At 41.8% G+C, this 16880-nt stretch overlaps 2 protein-coding genes across 5 annotated transcripts in view; one reads left to right on the forward strand and one right to left on the reverse strand.

Annotated features, from left to right (window-relative positions):
- The window catches only part of samd10a (sterile alpha motif domain containing 10a), a 60064-nt gene that overhangs the window by 23941 nt on the left and 19243 nt on the right, over nucleotides 1-16880 (reverse strand). The window lies entirely within an intron of this gene.
- On the forward strand, nucleotides 973-5405 carry emilin3a (elastin microfibril interfacer 3a). The gene is made up of 4 exons (XM_030423783.1): nucleotides 973-1365; nucleotides 1475-1594; nucleotides 1723-2333; nucleotides 3015-5405. Exons 1-4 carry the CDS (start codon nucleotides 1214-1216, stop codon nucleotides 4970-4972), a joined length of 2841 nt encoding a protein of 946 aa, XP_030279643.1. The 5' UTR covers nucleotides 973-1213; the 3' UTR covers nucleotides 4973-5405.

Here is a 16880-nt window from a genome sequence, read left to right on the forward strand (position 1 = left end):
TTCTCGTTCCCTGCTTTTCTCTTTGTATTGTTCGCTTGTTTGTTTTCTTTGAACTTTGTCTCTTTTCTTATTATTGTTTGGGTTTATATATCAGCATAATTTCAGCCAAGTCACCTGAATAAAATGTTTCTAGTTCATATGTCGATAAGTTCCCATTTGGATATGTACAATATTGACATTTGTACAATCAGTGTCAGATCTCGCACAGGTTTATGACTTGACTTTGAAATTGGGAGTTAGAGGGGATGTTGGTGGAGTTACGGGCAAGAAAGCTGCTAAGCCAGTAACTTCAGTTCAAGGCTCATTTCGACATTTGTAGGTCTAAAACCAGTTAAGATACCCTGAGACAGTTTCCAGCTGTGTATGTAGTGACAAAAATAGGTATTTCATGCCAGACCGTGGTGTTTTCCTCACCAAGAACAAGTGGTTTCTGTGCCTAAACCTAACCTGACCATAACCACATCAACTGAAATCAAACCTAAAGAAAGTTTCTACTGTTGGTTTGAAAACTACATTCACTTTGTCATTGAATTATTCTTTATTTGAGCCAAAGAAAGAGGCTATTTTGGGACATGTCTTCATGTTCTACGCTCTGGATGTGATGAGCCACTTCCCCTCTGGTTTGCCGTGATGTCAGCATGGGAAAATAGCTCATGGGAATTCAGCCTCTGCTCTGATTGGTAGAGTGGCATCCAAACTAGACATATAATAAAAACTGGACTTTCTATAAACTTGCGTAATACAGAAAACCACAGGAATAACTCAAACTGGGAAGGAGAGGGCTCTCTTCTCTCCTCCGGGCGTCACCTTGGTGTTACTTTGAGGGAGGTTGAGTGGGAGGAGATATGCAGATGGTGCCAGTGGAGCCCTATTAGTGGCGTCTGTAGTCCACCAAACTCACAGTGGACTGTTGTCACTCCAACACAGTCCACCACACCCACAGCCAGTGTTAGGGTCAATGCTCACAAGGTGGCATTCTGCTTCATAGCATAGTCAAAAAGGTTGAACTAAAGAGACTCAATTACTTTTTAAGCCTTTTTTAAGATATCTTTTAGCAGTGCAGTCATTTCCATTTCAAGTGATCGGAGAGGAATATTTAGGGTAATATTTGCCCTTGGTGGTGGATTACTTTTTCTTCTTTGAGATCACCTTCACCTCAGTTTGAGGACTCCTTTCTCCAAGCTTTTGATTTTTGATACGAGGATATTCAAGGATGCATTTTGTGACGGCTGTGAGTCATTTTGTGTTTATGACTTTATTTCTGTCGCTGGTCGAAACCAAGTTTTACAGACCGTTCCAGTTTAACCAGTATAAAGCTGGGTTCAGTCAACACCATGATCCAGGGAATCCCACCAGCAGACACAAGTAAGTTCTGTCTCTCTGTCTGCATCACGAAAGACTTTATATTTCAATATGTAAATCATAGTAATGTGTTTCACCTTGTCTTTGTCTCTTACTCTCTCCTCTCTGAAAGGAACCACTGTGCCTATGTCACTGAAAAAACAGTGTCCTTCACCGTGCAGGACGGGGCAGCCCCGTATGTAAAAGCTGAGTACAACAAGTGCTCCTGGGGTCAGAAATGTCCAACTCTCCAGTGAGTAACAACAGCTTTTATCTCCTGTTGATGTGCCTTAACATAAAAGAAAACTCCACATAACTTCAGGGTACAAAATACCACAGTTGAGTGCATGTTTATTATTAACAGCTGGTTGTTTCCCTCAGGTATCGTCTGATGTACAAACCACTCTACAAGGTGGCACATAAAACTGTCACAGAGCTGGAGTGGCGCTGCTGTCCTGGGTACTCTGGTTATGGCTGTATGGAAGGACATCCAGTTTACCAACACAACATGAAAATGATGCCACCTTTCAAGGGCCCACCAATGAAAGGCCCACAGTTTAAGGGCCCACAGTACAAAGGTCCAATGTTCAAGGGTCCCATGTTCAAGGGCCCTCCTATTAACACTGCTGTGAAGGCCAACCCATGGAGCCAAAAAGGACCTCCCATTAACGGCTTCAACTCTTATCCAATGCGCCACTTTGGACCTCCAAGGTCCGCCTACCCTGACACCTCCTTTGAGCCTTTTCCGTCTGAGCCAGAGCCGATGCCAGAGCACCAGGAACCACATCACACAGAGCACGACCCAGAACACGAACATGAGCTTGAGCATGAGCATGGCCAAGTACCAGAGGAACATGTACCAGAGGAACATGTACCAGAGGAACATGTACCAGTGGACCATGTACCAGAGGAACATGTACCAGAGGAACATGTACCAGTGAAAATCCCTGCGCCTCTCTCTGGTGGTGAGCAGCCTGAGAGTGAGACCATAGGTGTGTCCTTATTCCACACTACATAGTAATTTTCTGTGTTTTCTGGAAAGTGCATTTGATTATGTAATAGGTCTGAGCATAAACCTTTCCCCTCACAAAGTATTAAGAAAGACCAATACAACATTTTCTCAAAGGTCCATAAATGGAATGATAGGTAGGTGGTTATTCCCAAGCAACATATTTGAAATGTATTTATTACCACCAAATTACCATTCAGTGTACTGAAAATTACCCCAATATTATCTATCAATAATATTCTGCTATTTCCCAACAATAAGCTAATCAATTAATGGTAATTTCTTTAATACATTTCCAGGAAAATCCCAACTAGTTTCTGTCTGACTTCTGCAGGTCAGTAAACTAAAGTACATATTTTAATCATTGAGATTCTGACTTATTCAACAATCAGACTCTCTCTCGCCTGCTGGCAGGAAGTTGGATAGAAAGAAGTTGGGATTGTCCTGGAAATGTATTTAAGAAATTAGCATCTTTTTATTAATTTCTTATTGGGAAAAAAAGCAGAATATGACTGGTAATTTACAATAAAGTAATCCACCTCTAGTTCCCTTTTTAAGAAATTGCAAATAAAGTTACTTGATAATTACCACCTACTTGCCATGAAATTTACCCCAAACTCTATGACTTTGGCTCCAATATTAATAGCAATTTTTCCCTCTTCAGGCCAGACCCTTGACAGTGAGACAGAGGAACGAATATTTCGAATGGAGGAGGATGTTCAACGTCTGAACCAGGGTCTGGAGACCCTGAAGGGAACCGTGAATGGGCTGGAGGACAGTCTACGAGCCTCGCTGAGAGAGGATGCCAATAGGATGCTGTCGGCTCTGCTCTCTGCAGCCCCTGGTCCTGTTCCTGCTCCAGCTGTAGCCTCCAGTCCATCCACTATGGGGTTTGTAGAGATTCCTGGAGAAGATCCTGAGATAGGAGGTCTAGATGGTAGACACGTGTTTCCAGGCCTCACAGAACTAAATGTGAGAGTAGAGGAGCTCAGGACAGAGCTGCAAGCCAAGACAACAGAGCTGCAGGAGATTAAAGCAACAGTGATGGGACATGATGGAGCACTGAAGAAGATGTCGAATAGAGGAGTGGTGTCAGACTCCACTGCCAATCTCAAGGGACATGCCCAGAGTGAATTGGAGAAGTCGATGGACGCCAAGCTGAGCGAAGCCAGGACAGAAATTCTTGGTGGGTTTGAGAAACGTGTGGAGAGTGCAGAGGGCCGATGTGAGGAGAAAGCCGGAGATTTGCGTCGTCAGTGCCAGAGGGAGCAAGGTGAGAGGCAGGAGCAGATGGAAGATGCTCTGGCGGAAAGTAACACAGACTTAAGAACAGAGCTGAGAAGCCTCCAGGCACAGATACATGGTTTACAGGCTGCAGATGGCTGCTGTGGTGGAGTGAGTGGACTGGCAGAAAGGGTGCAGCTGCTGGAAACATCAGTGGCAGGCCTAAACCAGTCCCAGGGCCACCTGAGAGTGGAACTGGGTGGACACAAGGACCACATAGAGGGAATGCTTGCGGGGCGTCTTGAGTATGTGGAGGCAAAGCTCAACCTGACTGGGAAGATTAAAGGTAATGAGTCTGGAAGGAGAAGTGGTATCCCATACAAAGCTGAGACAGGACAGGGTCTGGAGGACAGAATGGAGGGTAAGTTGAGGGCTCTAGAGGGCCGTTTACTGACAGCTTTGGAGGAGCTGGGTAATGTCACTGCACCCGCACTGCTGGAGGGTCATGCTGTCCCCACTCTGGAGACGGAGCTGGAGTCCCTCCGAGGGAGACTAGAGGTGGATGTGGACCGAGTGAAAAAGCACCTGAGCAGCCTTGAGATTCTCTGCTCCACTTCTTGTTCCTCACCTCAAAACCCATCCGCCATCCAGGGAGACTCTGCAGCACCAAGTACAAACCTGGCATCAGAGCAGAATTTGAAGGAGGTACTCAACCTGCAAGACGACCGTTTGAACAACCTCAATGTCACACTGCAGCACATCCTGAAAAATCTGACTCACAGGAACGAGCAGGAACAAGCAGAGGCAGATTATCCCATCAAGGGAGAGCTCACAATACTCAAATTCAATGTCCGCTCAGTCAACCACACCCTGAGAGACCTCCAAGATTCCCTGGGGACAGTGGTCCACCAGGTGGGTCAAAGCAACAGCACCTGGCATGAGAGAGAGGCTCGTCTGGCCCAGCAGATAAAGGGTGTGGTCCAGCTGGTTGGACATCAAGCTTCCATGCTCGGGGCAGGTGAGCGCAGGCTGACGCGACTCAAAGGTGAGCTGCAGACGATGAAGAGGCGACTCGCTCAGGAGGTCCAAGGGTGCCGGAGCACAGCTATGGGAGTCCAGAAAGAGGTCACTGAGGTTGGAGGGCGTGTCGCCAGTGTGGAGGACCAGTGTAAGGGCCTGAATTACTTGGCAGAAGACCTTGAGAGAATCAGAGAGGAGCTGGAAGGACAGTCCAATGGTCTTCTTCTGCAAATGAATGGGACTCTTTCCAGTCACACTCAGCAGCTGTCTGAGCTGAGAGGCGAAGTCAGAAACTGTACCTCCAAGGTGACGCCAACACAACAGAGTTTAGAGTCGGAGGTAGAGCTGAGACGAGGGGACACCTTCACTTTGAATTAGCTCAGTTTATACGGACAATAGATTTCAAGAATGAATGAAAAAGGATAAATGTTTTGCAGGTGTTTCAGGGGTCCACTAAAAAACCCAATTTCATTAATTGAACTGTATAATACAAAGGTTTTGAACCTGCACTGACATAAGGATGGTTTTAGTTTGCTTACAGTATAAAATGAAAATGGCAGCTAATTCCGACTGCACTAACAACACAAAATCTGAATAAATGTGTCATAATGGTGCTAAGATTAAATGTTTGTTGTAATGGACGATTATTTATAGACCACCAGCGATTGAATGAGTGACAAACAACAGTAAACTGCACCTGTGTTCCTGTACTGTTTCTGTAAAGCTTCAAAATAATTCTTATATGAGCATTTTAACAATGTTGACATGTTTAAATTTTGTACTGATTTTTCTACAAGTATACATGATGTTATGTTTCTACATGGTTTTATTTCTTGAGCATTTGTTTCTATTCTTAATGTAATAATGAATAAAATATAAAACCTATTTCATGCTTCATACAGTTTAACTTCAAGGTTTTTCATTACTGCCAATCCTGACAATAAACTAGTTTCTCTACTTTTAATGTTTTCTTGGCCATTTCACACAAGAAGTGGTAAATACTTGGAGAAAAAAACAAACAAACAAAAAAACAATTTAAGGACCTTGCTGGTTTCTGAATTGGATTTTATAAAAAACACCAGGCCTAAATTTGAGAAACCAGTCATGTTTCACTTTAAAAATGAGAGGTGTTGATGCAGAGAAGCAGGGAAACCACAAGAGAGCAATAGAGAAGCATTAATACTGTTGACTACTGGGGACCAGAGAGGTTTTACTCGACTATGTTTATGCAGAGAATAACAGTCTTTCTTCCAGAAATCAATTTCATGGGGAAAGCTCTCCCTTGCCAGAGGAAAGATCGCCATATTATTGCCAAGGTGATACAGAAAGACAGGGAGGCATTCTGTATAAAAGCCTGAATCTTTGTCTCTCTCTGTCTAGGCTACAAATCTACCGGGCCAGCTGTCTGAGCACAGTTCTCATTGGACTTTACAATAGAACAATAGGCGACCTTGCTAATAACCCTCCCCTGTTAGTTCCTGTTCCCCTATCGGACAAACAACCATTAAAATGACAGCCGTGTGGGAGATGAGCTTACTGCTGTGTGAAAACATATTAGCCGGAGACATGTGGTGAATAATAACGATGGAAATGCCAGCGAGGAAAGCAGGGCAGACAGACAAGATAGACACCAAATTTATTTTGGGATAAGTGAGTGATGGCGCAATGTCCAGACACAAATCCAAAGCTTGGTAATGATCCAAGTTCATAAAGTGAGACATTCCTTCCTGAAGCAACCTTTCACAAATCACCTCCAAACAACCTTCTTCCATTACTTGAAATGTAAATGTATCATGAAATGCCATTTAAGGGGAATAACTGAATGATAAGGCAATGTTCTCAAACCCAGACACAAAATGACACACCATCCTCTCTTTGCTACCTGCATTACTTCGGGCCCTTGTTACGTCGTAGTCATTGTTCAGATTTTCTTATTTATTTCCTGTATTCCTCCCATACTTCCTTAAAGTTCACACCTCAAACAAGCCCAGACAACAACACATTAATCTTGTTTGTTTGCAAGTAGACACTTGGACGGAAAGGGCACTCAGGGGCTCTGGTGAATTCCGTCTCCTCTGACTCAGAGTCTCTTTACTGCTCACTCATGGATCCGATTCCTTAGTTATATGCTCCCTGCACGGCTCGCAGACTGTCACTGGCTGACGCACACATCCACACTGCAAAAGGCAATGCTGGCATGAAGACAAAGGACAAGGGATGTTTGAGTAAGCAGAGGGCTGCAATCTTCTCAAAAGCGAATCATCGTATACAATGTCCTCTGCTGAAGCGTGAGGTAAAGGTGACTTTTTGTCCTCATTATAGTGATGGTCAGAGAAAGGACAGTGTTAATCACAGTTGGCTATCACACGAGCGAGCTCAGGCGAGGGTCGCCTTAAATCAAGGACTCATAGCTTCTTGGTAATAAGCTCCAGGATTTGACATCTTTTAAGAAGCATTAATGCGAAAAGCTGGAGCCTTAGTTATTGTTCATAAAAACCCACGTTAAAGTGTGTCTGAAATGATGACTGTACAGTAACCCATTTCTGAAATAGATTTAGTCTACTAGTTTTGTCTAGAGTTTAGTGCCTAAACTTAGACGAGGATAGAAGCGGGGAAAAGTGCACAAATATCTTATTGTCTTTTACTTTACTGCACATCTCTGAACTATCTTATGTACAAGAGCAGAAAGGTCAGATGTGGATATCCTGAAGACCAACAAACATCTGTTTTCTCTCACAGCCTCTTACTTTTTTAAAACATATTGTGAACTGCACGCACAGAATGTTTTTTCTGCCGCTACGGTATCTCTCAATCAAGACAACAACAAAAAAAAAAGATGCAGTTTGCTGATGTCATGAAGCAGTGTGGGATCGCGGAGATTTTGTATTCACTGTTAAACCACTACCGTTGCTGCTGAAAATCTGTCTGATGTGACTCTTTTTTGAGACTCATCTCCTCATCATAATAACAAAGTGCAAAGTGCTTTACATAAATAAAATTTAACAAAATACCACAAGGAAAGAATATACAAGGAGAGCAAAATTAACAAACATTAACAAATTAAACAAATAAAAAAGCGTGCAAATCAGATACATTCAGGATATGCTTTTTCGATTAAAGGTACAGTGACTCAGACGGCCTTAATTCCTCTGGCAGCCCTGATAGCAGAAGTTCTTTCCCCTCTTGCCTCTCACTAAGTCACTGTCTCTTTTTCTCTTCTCTCTTCTCTGTCAACGTCCTCTTTGGTCTCTTGGTCGTCATGGCACTCATAAATGCTGCTCAGCATGTTTTTCCGTTGCACGTCTGGCTCCGATTCTGTTCCTCATTCGGGCTTCGCACCTGAAAAACCTCCCCCTCCTGGAGGTCCAGAGCTCCTGCGATGAGGTGTACACACCGAGGCTCACCAGCGGTGCTCCAAGCAGAGTTAGCTCACAGCTACAGTAAATTGCAGCCACAGCATACAGCAATTACAGGTTTGCTTGAAGGAAAATCTATAAATCACAGAGAGTTGAGGAGGAGCAGCCGGAGGACATGAGAGGGGAAAACCAGAAACCATTAAAAAATATTATCCAGTTTCAAAATCGCTGATAGTTGGTGCTGTCTGTGAAGTTCTGCCATAATGTGATCTTACAAAGTGCAGAAACAAGTGATAGAGGGGCGAGAGGCTGATGCCGAGACACCATTCACCCTAATACAAGACACTGTCGATGATTATGAAGCTGTTATTTTAAGATAAACTGCTTAAATAGTGTTGCTTTAAACTGGCATTCGACAAGTTTTCTGCTTCAACACATCATTATGAAGTAAATGTTGATTTCACTGTGTCATAGATAAAGCATAATGTAACCATCTCGCTATCACTGTACAAGTTTGTCAGGCACACGTGGTCACCCATGAAAAGAAAGGTTGACTGGTGATCCATTTCTATCATTGACTAAATGAGTGAATAAACTCACAGCGGCCTGTTGCCATTTGAAAGCAAAATTGATTTTGCTCAGCTTTACACAGTGCGTCATACAAACCCTTGCGTCATCATGTCATTCAACAGGAGGGCACCAGGCAACATGTGTGTAGCTCTTTAGTCAATGTCGTCTCTTAGCTAATTATTATTTATGGCGACTGGAATCTCTTCAAGAATCATCTTATCTGAACCTACAGAGTCTCCTTGGATGCCAAGTGTGAAGGACAGTCAGTAATCATATCAAGGCACCAATTAAATATTCTTACAAGTCACAGAATCCAATACATTTAACTTTCTCCCACAGGAGGCTTATCAATCTTCTTAAGCAGCTCTGGATTGACAAATTGGTGTATTGACAAAATGTCAAACTATTCCTTTAATGACCTCATTACTGCATGTTACTATTATAAAAACGTCAGACAACAAATACCATCAATACTGTGATTTGTGTGTTGCTTTCTACTTGTGAGATCGGTAATGATGTCAACCTCGAACACAGCTAACCTTGCATGGTGTTAATTAGCTGTGCTGCTTCCATAAGTGACTGAAAAGCAGAATGAACAGACCTATGTGCAGTATGTGCAACCAATCAATTTGCACATTGTGTTAGTTATATGAAGTGAACCATTCTGTTCTGTTCTCCTTCGAAACTAATGAAGCTCACTCACTCTTTGACAAAACAACAGGTGAAAGTGACTGGGATGGAAAGTATTTTCACAGCTGGAGGCCAAACAGAATTGCTGGCTTACTGGGTAGACACACTGTGCTGAATGATGTGCCATTACAGAGGTAATGATAAGAGCTATCAAACCGTCCGTGTCCTGATTACAGTGTCGCTGTATCATGTTCACTTCTTATTCAGCGTTCATCTGTTTCATGTTCATGCTTTTACTTCTATAGAATTTCCAAGAACACTATTTGTAAAGGATAAAAGGACTTATGTCTAGGCAGGATTTGGAAAAACGTATCCGTGCATTTATTTTCAGCAGGCTCGACTACTGTAATGGTGTCTTTACAGGATTCTCTAAAAGATTAATCAGACAGCTTTGGCTGATTCAGAACGCTGCCGCTCCAGTCCTAACAAGAACGAAAAAAGTAGATCACGTCACTCCAGCTCTAAGATCTTTACACTGGCTTCCTGTCAGTCAAAGAATATATTTCAAAATCCTGCTGTCGGTTTATAAACCACTGAATAGTTTCAGGACAAAATACATTTCTGATCTGCTGCCATGAACCATCCAGACCTCTGAAGTCGCCAGGAACAAGTCTGCTTTCAGCCCCTAGAGTCAAAACTAAACATGGAGACGCAGCGTTCAGTTATTCTGGAACAAACACCCTGAAAACTGAAAGTCTGCTCCAACTCTCACCTCTTTTAAATCAAGACTGTAGACCTTTCTGTTTGCCACAGCCTTTCACTGAAGCAATTTCAAAGCTTTGAGTTTTATTTTCTAGTCTTGTCTCTTTTATACCTATTCCTTTTTAGCCTATCTCCTATTTCTTAAATGTTGTTTCTTTATGTCTTCCTAATAGTTTCTTTTTTTTAATGTATTTTAAATGAAATTTTTAATTTCTTTTCAATGTATTTTTTATGCTTTGCGTTTCCTTGTGTCTGAATTGTGCTATACAAATAAACTTGCCTTGCCTTGCCTAAAGGATAAGTTCAACCAAAAATGAAAATTCAGTCATTATCTACTCCTTCCAACGCTGATGGAGTGTCAGGTCCACAAAACATTTCTGCAGCTTCACAGCAAAACACCAATGCAGCATTCTCCCCAATAGCTGAAGTGGATGGGGACTTGTTTTAAAGATACTAAAAACTGCTGCCGTTTGAGTTCCTGCTACAAAAGGTGTTTCTTGGACCACATTTTGCTGACACACACACACACACATACACACACACACACACACACCTTCACAATAATCCAATGTCTCCAAAAGCCCAGAAATCTGAGAATCATCTGATGTTGTTTAGTCACTTCAATCAGAACAATGAAATAACAAGTATCTGATTCTTATTCTGTTAAAGATTTCACCAGGTTTCAGGTGATTTTTCACTTTACTTTTATCTTTATCTGTGCCATGTTTGAAGCCCAAAATAAACATGTCGGACAGTGAGTGATGGAGTGACCTTAAATGTTCCGTTGTGACTCAGACTGCTGTGACTAAGACATTCTGGTAATTTTCTCTCTCTACCAAGGTAGAAATGTCTCTGAAATGATAATCTAAACCCCATCATAACACAGAACCGTGAATGAAAAAAAATCAACCAAAGCAGCAGCTTATGTGAGTGACACTGGAAACTAGTCTGGCACTCGGAGAGCTCAGAACTCAGTCGAGGCTAATAGTCCACTCTTCTATGCAAATCTGCAGGCTCAACCTTCACGGTCAGTGTTACTGCCTGTTCCCCTGGTTGTCTGAAAATGTTTTGTTCATATCTATGACAGAGTTTATTACAGACAATTTACATACGGATGTGACTAAGAGTGTAATTAGCTGCATAATATGTGCATATTTGTGTTTAGAAAAAAGTTTGGTGATCCACAACGACTGCTTTCTGTATGAAGTTTGAGCAACTACACTTGCCAGCTACCCAGTGGATGAACAGTACCTATGAATAAGGATTGCGACATTGATCCTATTTCTACATTTGGCAATGTTTTGTCACTACCAAACTGAACTTTACAATCATCAACTGGACTATAAGGTGTATGGAATTTATTCTGCCATCTCACAGAATTAATGACAGCTAAAAATATTTTGTCGACCCCAAAATTTAAAGGGTTGTTCCCTGGCTCATACCACATTCTTCCACTAGGGGTTTCATAGATTATCCAACTAGTCAACTAACAGATCCACTAGTGGACACTGTGCATTGTTGTGGATAAAGGTGGAGTAGTAAATGACAACATAATCACATCATAGTCAGCTAATCAGAGCTTTTGAGAAGACTTTCTAACAACAGATGGTGGACATGACTTTAGTTGTTGTTTAGCATATATTTGGGTATACAACTATTTTCCACAGCTGAGTCACCTGGATATATTGTCAGCAGCTTATGTTTCTGCAAACCACAGACACGTCCAAGGTCGACTTTCATACCAGTGTTGTTTTTGTCAACGATGACGATGACAAAATCATTTTTGTTGACGCCCCTTTTTTTCATGACGATAACGAGACGGTGACGAGATAAACATGGCTCTTTGATGACTAAAACATGACGAGACGCGTGTGAGTTTTTATTTGACGAGACGAGAACGGATGTAAATGTTAGTGGGTGGTCTGTCAGATGTTCAAAATGCATGACATTTCCGCTGTCTTCGTTGTCCACTTGTTGTCGTAGTGACAAGCTAGGAACGGTCGCTACTTTTAAATTAAAAGCCCCCCGCTAAGAACCCAGCTCTAAACTCCAATGGGGTGCAATGTAAAGCTCTTATTTCGAAGACAAATTTGTTGTCACTGTTCACTGCCCAACTTCGAGCTTCACGTCACATCACGTGTTTACGCCCACAGATATATGGAAGTATTGAAATAATCCAATAGTATTGGAAGGTGCTGTTGGACAGAAACCTTTTATCTCCATATTTCAACTTTTCAACTTTTTTTCCAACATATTTCAACTGTTTTCATGAATCTATGCCCTACTTCATCATACAAGAGTGTCACACATAACTTGTGAAAATAGCAGATCTACACGTTCAACACATTGCAACACATTGTGAGCTTGTAGATCTTATGTACTAATTGTCCTAAATTAATTTGTTAAAAGACTATACTTCTTTTGTTTTTTTAACTAAAACTGACTAAAACTAGACTAAAACCTGTTTGAGTTTTCATCGACTAGAACTAAATGACTAAAATTTGACTAAAACTAAAAAGCATTCCAGTCCAAAAGATTAAGACTAAGGCTACGTTCACACTGCAGTTACAAGTGACCTGAATCCGATTTTTTCGCTCATATGTGACCCATATCTGATTTGCTTTTGACAGTGTGAACAGCACAAGTCGCATTGAATCTGACATTTCCTAATCAGATTCAGGCCACATTTAAATGTGGTACTGATTCGGATACGTATTGGATTTTTTTGAATGCGACCGCAATCTGAACAGCCAGGTCGCATTTAATGCGACTTTGACGTCATTCTGACCCGCGCTGCACTGTTTTGTAAATGAATGACAAATAAAGTTGATTGAAAAAAAGTGTGCCACAGGCGGGAGCGAGCGGGAGCCACGAACATAATCAAAACAAACATGGAGGACAGCAGTGATCCTGCTTGGTGTAACCAGCCACATCCCGATCCCACCACTCCTGGCTCCGACGCTGCATCCAAATACTCCTCTGTACGAATGTTGCCGCTATTGCTCCGCATAGAGCCATCATTAAAGTATGAATTTTCTTTCTCCTCTTCCTCCTTCGTGATATCACCCGCTCACAAATTTGCCGGCTGCCGCCACACACTGTTTTTAGCATTAAGCCATACAGTCCCACGTTACCGGTTGCCGTTGCCATGCTCGCTTCCGTAAACACCGCTGTGGCGTGATGTCATCAATGATCAACTGCGCATGCGGGTCACTTCAGGAGCGTGAGCTGTTCACACAGCAATCCGTAGACAGGCCGCATTTAAAGAGGTAATGTGAACAGCCAAACAAAAAATCGGATTTGAGCAATAAATCGGAATCGTGCATTAGGACCTGCAGTGTGAACGTAGCCTAAGACTAAATCTAAGATGGCCGCCAAAAACAACACTGTTTCATACCAAACGTGGCATATCATTTTCTTTTATATGTTTATCAGCCGACTTTGTCATCAGGATATGGAGGCGGCGTTATTACATGTCACAAGGCTGCCAAGTGGGGAACCGTTTTCCAGCCAATTTTGTGGCAACTAAAGACTGCTCTGCTCACTTTTTTGGAAACAAATCCAGTGTTTTTTAAGGAGACCTGAGGACTTCTCAAGCCATTTCTGTAGCGATCAAAAAAGGTAGGTGATTTTAAGTCAAACCATGATGTTTTCCGAACCCTAACCAAGTTATTTTTGTACCTTAACCTTAGATAAATATAAGCGAAGCTTTGTGACAAGAGAAAATAGAAAATGTAACCTTAATAAATGTAAAGTAGCAACATAAAGAAACGTTCCATTAGCTGACAGTTATTCTGGTGATTGGCTTGTTTTCTATGTTAAGTAAGATTTAATACAAAATCATTGCAGGTATTTCAATAAGGAAAGCAGTTGCTCTGTTGCTGCAGTTAAACCATATCTCCAGCTCAGAAAAGCCTACAGTGGGTTTAGTCAAATCAGATGTCAGATGATTTGTCAACACTTTCACCTGCTCCCAGGTTGGTCCTGCCTACATTACTTAATCATTTACTGGTTAAGTTTGAGACCTTTTTCACCATAATTGATCGTTGTTTAGGGGGGAAAAGCAAATATAAAAACTAGTCGTTGAAAAGATCTATCCAATAGGTTGTCGGCTATCCTGCTGACAGACAAACTAACTAACACACTGGAGCGAAGACGATAACGCAGGAGGATGCAGCTCATAAATCACATCATGGATACAAGAAGAGACTTCTAATATGAAATTGATTAGATTGGATTCTTCCAATGCCTAAAACGTGCTCTGCTCATTTCCTTTTTCCTCCCCGTCTACACAGGCAGAAGGTCAGATACATTGATTTGACAGTTGATAACTAATTATTATTTTTTTAAAACACAGAAAAAATGGGTTTCATCTGTAACACATTCATTATTCCACATTCACACTGAAAGTGTTCACTGGCAAGAAGCAGGCTAAAACATTCCAGCAGCGGCAATTAGTCATATTGCAGCAGCATCGGATTAATATTATAGCCCGAAGGTTTGGAATTCAGCCACTGAAAATGTGGAGGAGTGGTCTCTGCTCTCAGTCCACTGCAACGTCTGACCTAGCAGAGGACATGTGTGTGTCGCTACAAAGCTGACTGAAAGCAATTCAGAGCACCCACGCCTCAGTGATCATATTTTCCACAGAGGGGTGGAAGGTAGATCATCATTCTGCTGCAACACAACAATACGTTTATTATACCTTAACCAATTAAGGTCATTTTAATCAGTTGTGCTTTATCTTGAGGCAATATTGATGTTTGCCTCGGGTGGATAACTCTGGGTAAACAAGGTATACCAACATCTATATATATATCTATTAATGGTCTAATTTTTTCATTTTAAAACAAAGCAGAATGATCTTTATATCACTGTTGTTCATCCTGTGAGGTACACAAAGGTGCTATGATTATATGAAACTGAAAGAGCTTGAGACTGAAAAGAATGAGCCTGTCTACCTTTAGAACCACATTCCTCGTCTGTAGAGGTGACATCCAATTAACTTTCTCACCTCGCTTTAAAAGACTAAGTCCAGCCAAAAATCCAGTCATTATCTGCTAACCCCCCATGCCGACGGAAGGTTGGGTGAGGTTTCGTAGTCTGCAAAACATTTCTGGAGCTTCACAGCAGACAGGCCTTGTAGCATTTTGAATAAGACGGAGATTTGTTTTAAAACATTAAAACATTACGAAAGTAAACACAAAACTGCTCCATACAGCACGGCCAGCATAATCCAAGTCTCTGGAAGCCCCAAAATACTACAACTGACTTGAAAGGACGTTATTTACACCCTCTTTTCATCTGAGATCTTCACCGTAGCTGCTGAGCGAAAAGTGTTAGTGTGCACTTGTGTGAAGTGGGTGCATGAGGTCGACTGCCTGCCGAGGGTGTAAATAACGTCTTTTAAAATCAATTTGGGATCTCAGGGCTTACAAATATTTGGTTTATACTAGACAAGCTGAATGGAGCCGTTTTATATTATACAAAACTTCACCCAACTTTCCCTCTGCATGAGAGTGATGATAATGAAATCATTTTTCATTTTTTTAACGTTTAAACCTGCAATACCTAATTTTTTGGAAACATATTTAGAGTATAAAACTGACAACATCATAACAAACTTATTTACACATGCAGAAGTTAAAGAGCAACAGTGTTATTCACTTAGAGTAATGTTACCATGTTTACCTACTTTGGTATCTCCCAGCTCCTCTTTAGTTGCTAAATGCTCCATTAGCTAACAGCTGTGTCTGTATGCAAATAGGTACTGAGCTGTTTATGCACAGAGTGTTTATAGAACCTTTATTTTGCAGAAAACAGCTTCCTGTTGCTACTGAAAACGTTGAAGAGCAGTGAGAGAACCAAAACAGTAAATGTGTGGGTCTGGAAGATAGACAATGAGCTGACACTCAGTATGAAGCCCTGAAAACAGTGGGGGGCTGCAGATTCAGGAGATAATTCTCTGCAGGCGCGTCATAACAAATATTATGACACCGTTTACACAGTCATCAATTACGTTGTCAGTTAACAATAAGACAAAAAGCCACTTTGACAGTTATACTTCCATTAGCAAGAAAATCAAGTATTGATATGAAACCGCTGGAACGAGAGATAAGTTAAATAAGTCAGATTCAAACTGAGGTGGATGTCAACCAGAACTGAACAAATGCATGCATAGCGTGTAAAGAAATGATTTTGTGGGGGCAGTGAAGTAAAACACTTCCAAAGTCTAATCTGCTGTCCATTTGGTCTTGTTTCATTCAACCATTTCTACCTTAGACTCACAAAGCAAGACTCATGCTGCGTCCCAGTCGATGTTGAAATTGCCGACCTCTGACCACCAGGTGCTCCAGTTACACAGCTTACAAAAGCTGCCAAAAAAACGTGGCTGACTGTGACAAAATGATGTGTCTCTGGCAAGTGTGCACGTGAGTGAACCCTCAACAGTGCAGCCGCCTTGCATGAAAAACAACAAAACAGAGGAGGGAGAAACGACACAAGATAATAGACGCCATTATTCATTACATCTGTGCTGTGACGTCAGACAGCTGCCCCCTCACGAAGGACTGATTCCAACTTTAACTGGTGCTCCATTGTATTTTTTCTAGTATAGGGGGACTGAAATGTTCATGTTTTCTGAAAAGCAGCATTTGGGTTGTATTTTAATCACACAGGTCCCACCTGTCTACACCTCTCCTCCCTCCTTGGCACACAGAGAGGCAAAGCAAATTTCAAGGGCAGGAAAATACCGAAAGGTCGGAGCACACAGTCACAAAAAAAAGGGCCTGCAGAGACTACAGCCATGTGAGCAGCTCTGTGAGGATGTTCTTATGCACACACATGCTCTCAGGAAAATCCTAATGTCAGCATGCTGATGTCTCACAGATATGTTTACCATGTTCACTGTCTCAGTTTAGTTTTATTAGCAACATAACACTTGCAATTTTGCCCTTAACATAAACTGC

Source organism: Sparus aurata, chromosome 7 (assembly GCF_900880675.1).
Source record: "Sparus aurata chromosome 7, fSpaAur1.1, whole genome shotgun sequence".
NCBI classification, from domain to species: Eukaryota; Metazoa; Chordata; class Actinopteri; order Spariformes; family Sparidae; genus Sparus; species Sparus aurata.

What these genes read in the sequence shown, in the direction of transcription:
- emilin3a (XM_030423783.1), top strand. Translation starts at nt 1,214, where the DNA reads ATGCATTTTGTGACGGCTGTGAGTCATTTTGTGTTTATGACTTTATTT. An exon ending in AATCCCACCAGCAGACACAA is followed by an intron (nt 1,366 to 1,474) that starts GTAAGTTCTGTC and finishes CCTCTCTGAAAG; the next exon opens with GAACCACTGTGCCTATGTCA. An exon ending in CAGAAATGTCCAACTCTCCA is followed by an intron (nt 1,595 to 1,722) that starts GTGAGTAACAAC and finishes TGTTTCCCTCAG; the next exon opens with GTATCGTCTGATGTACAAAC.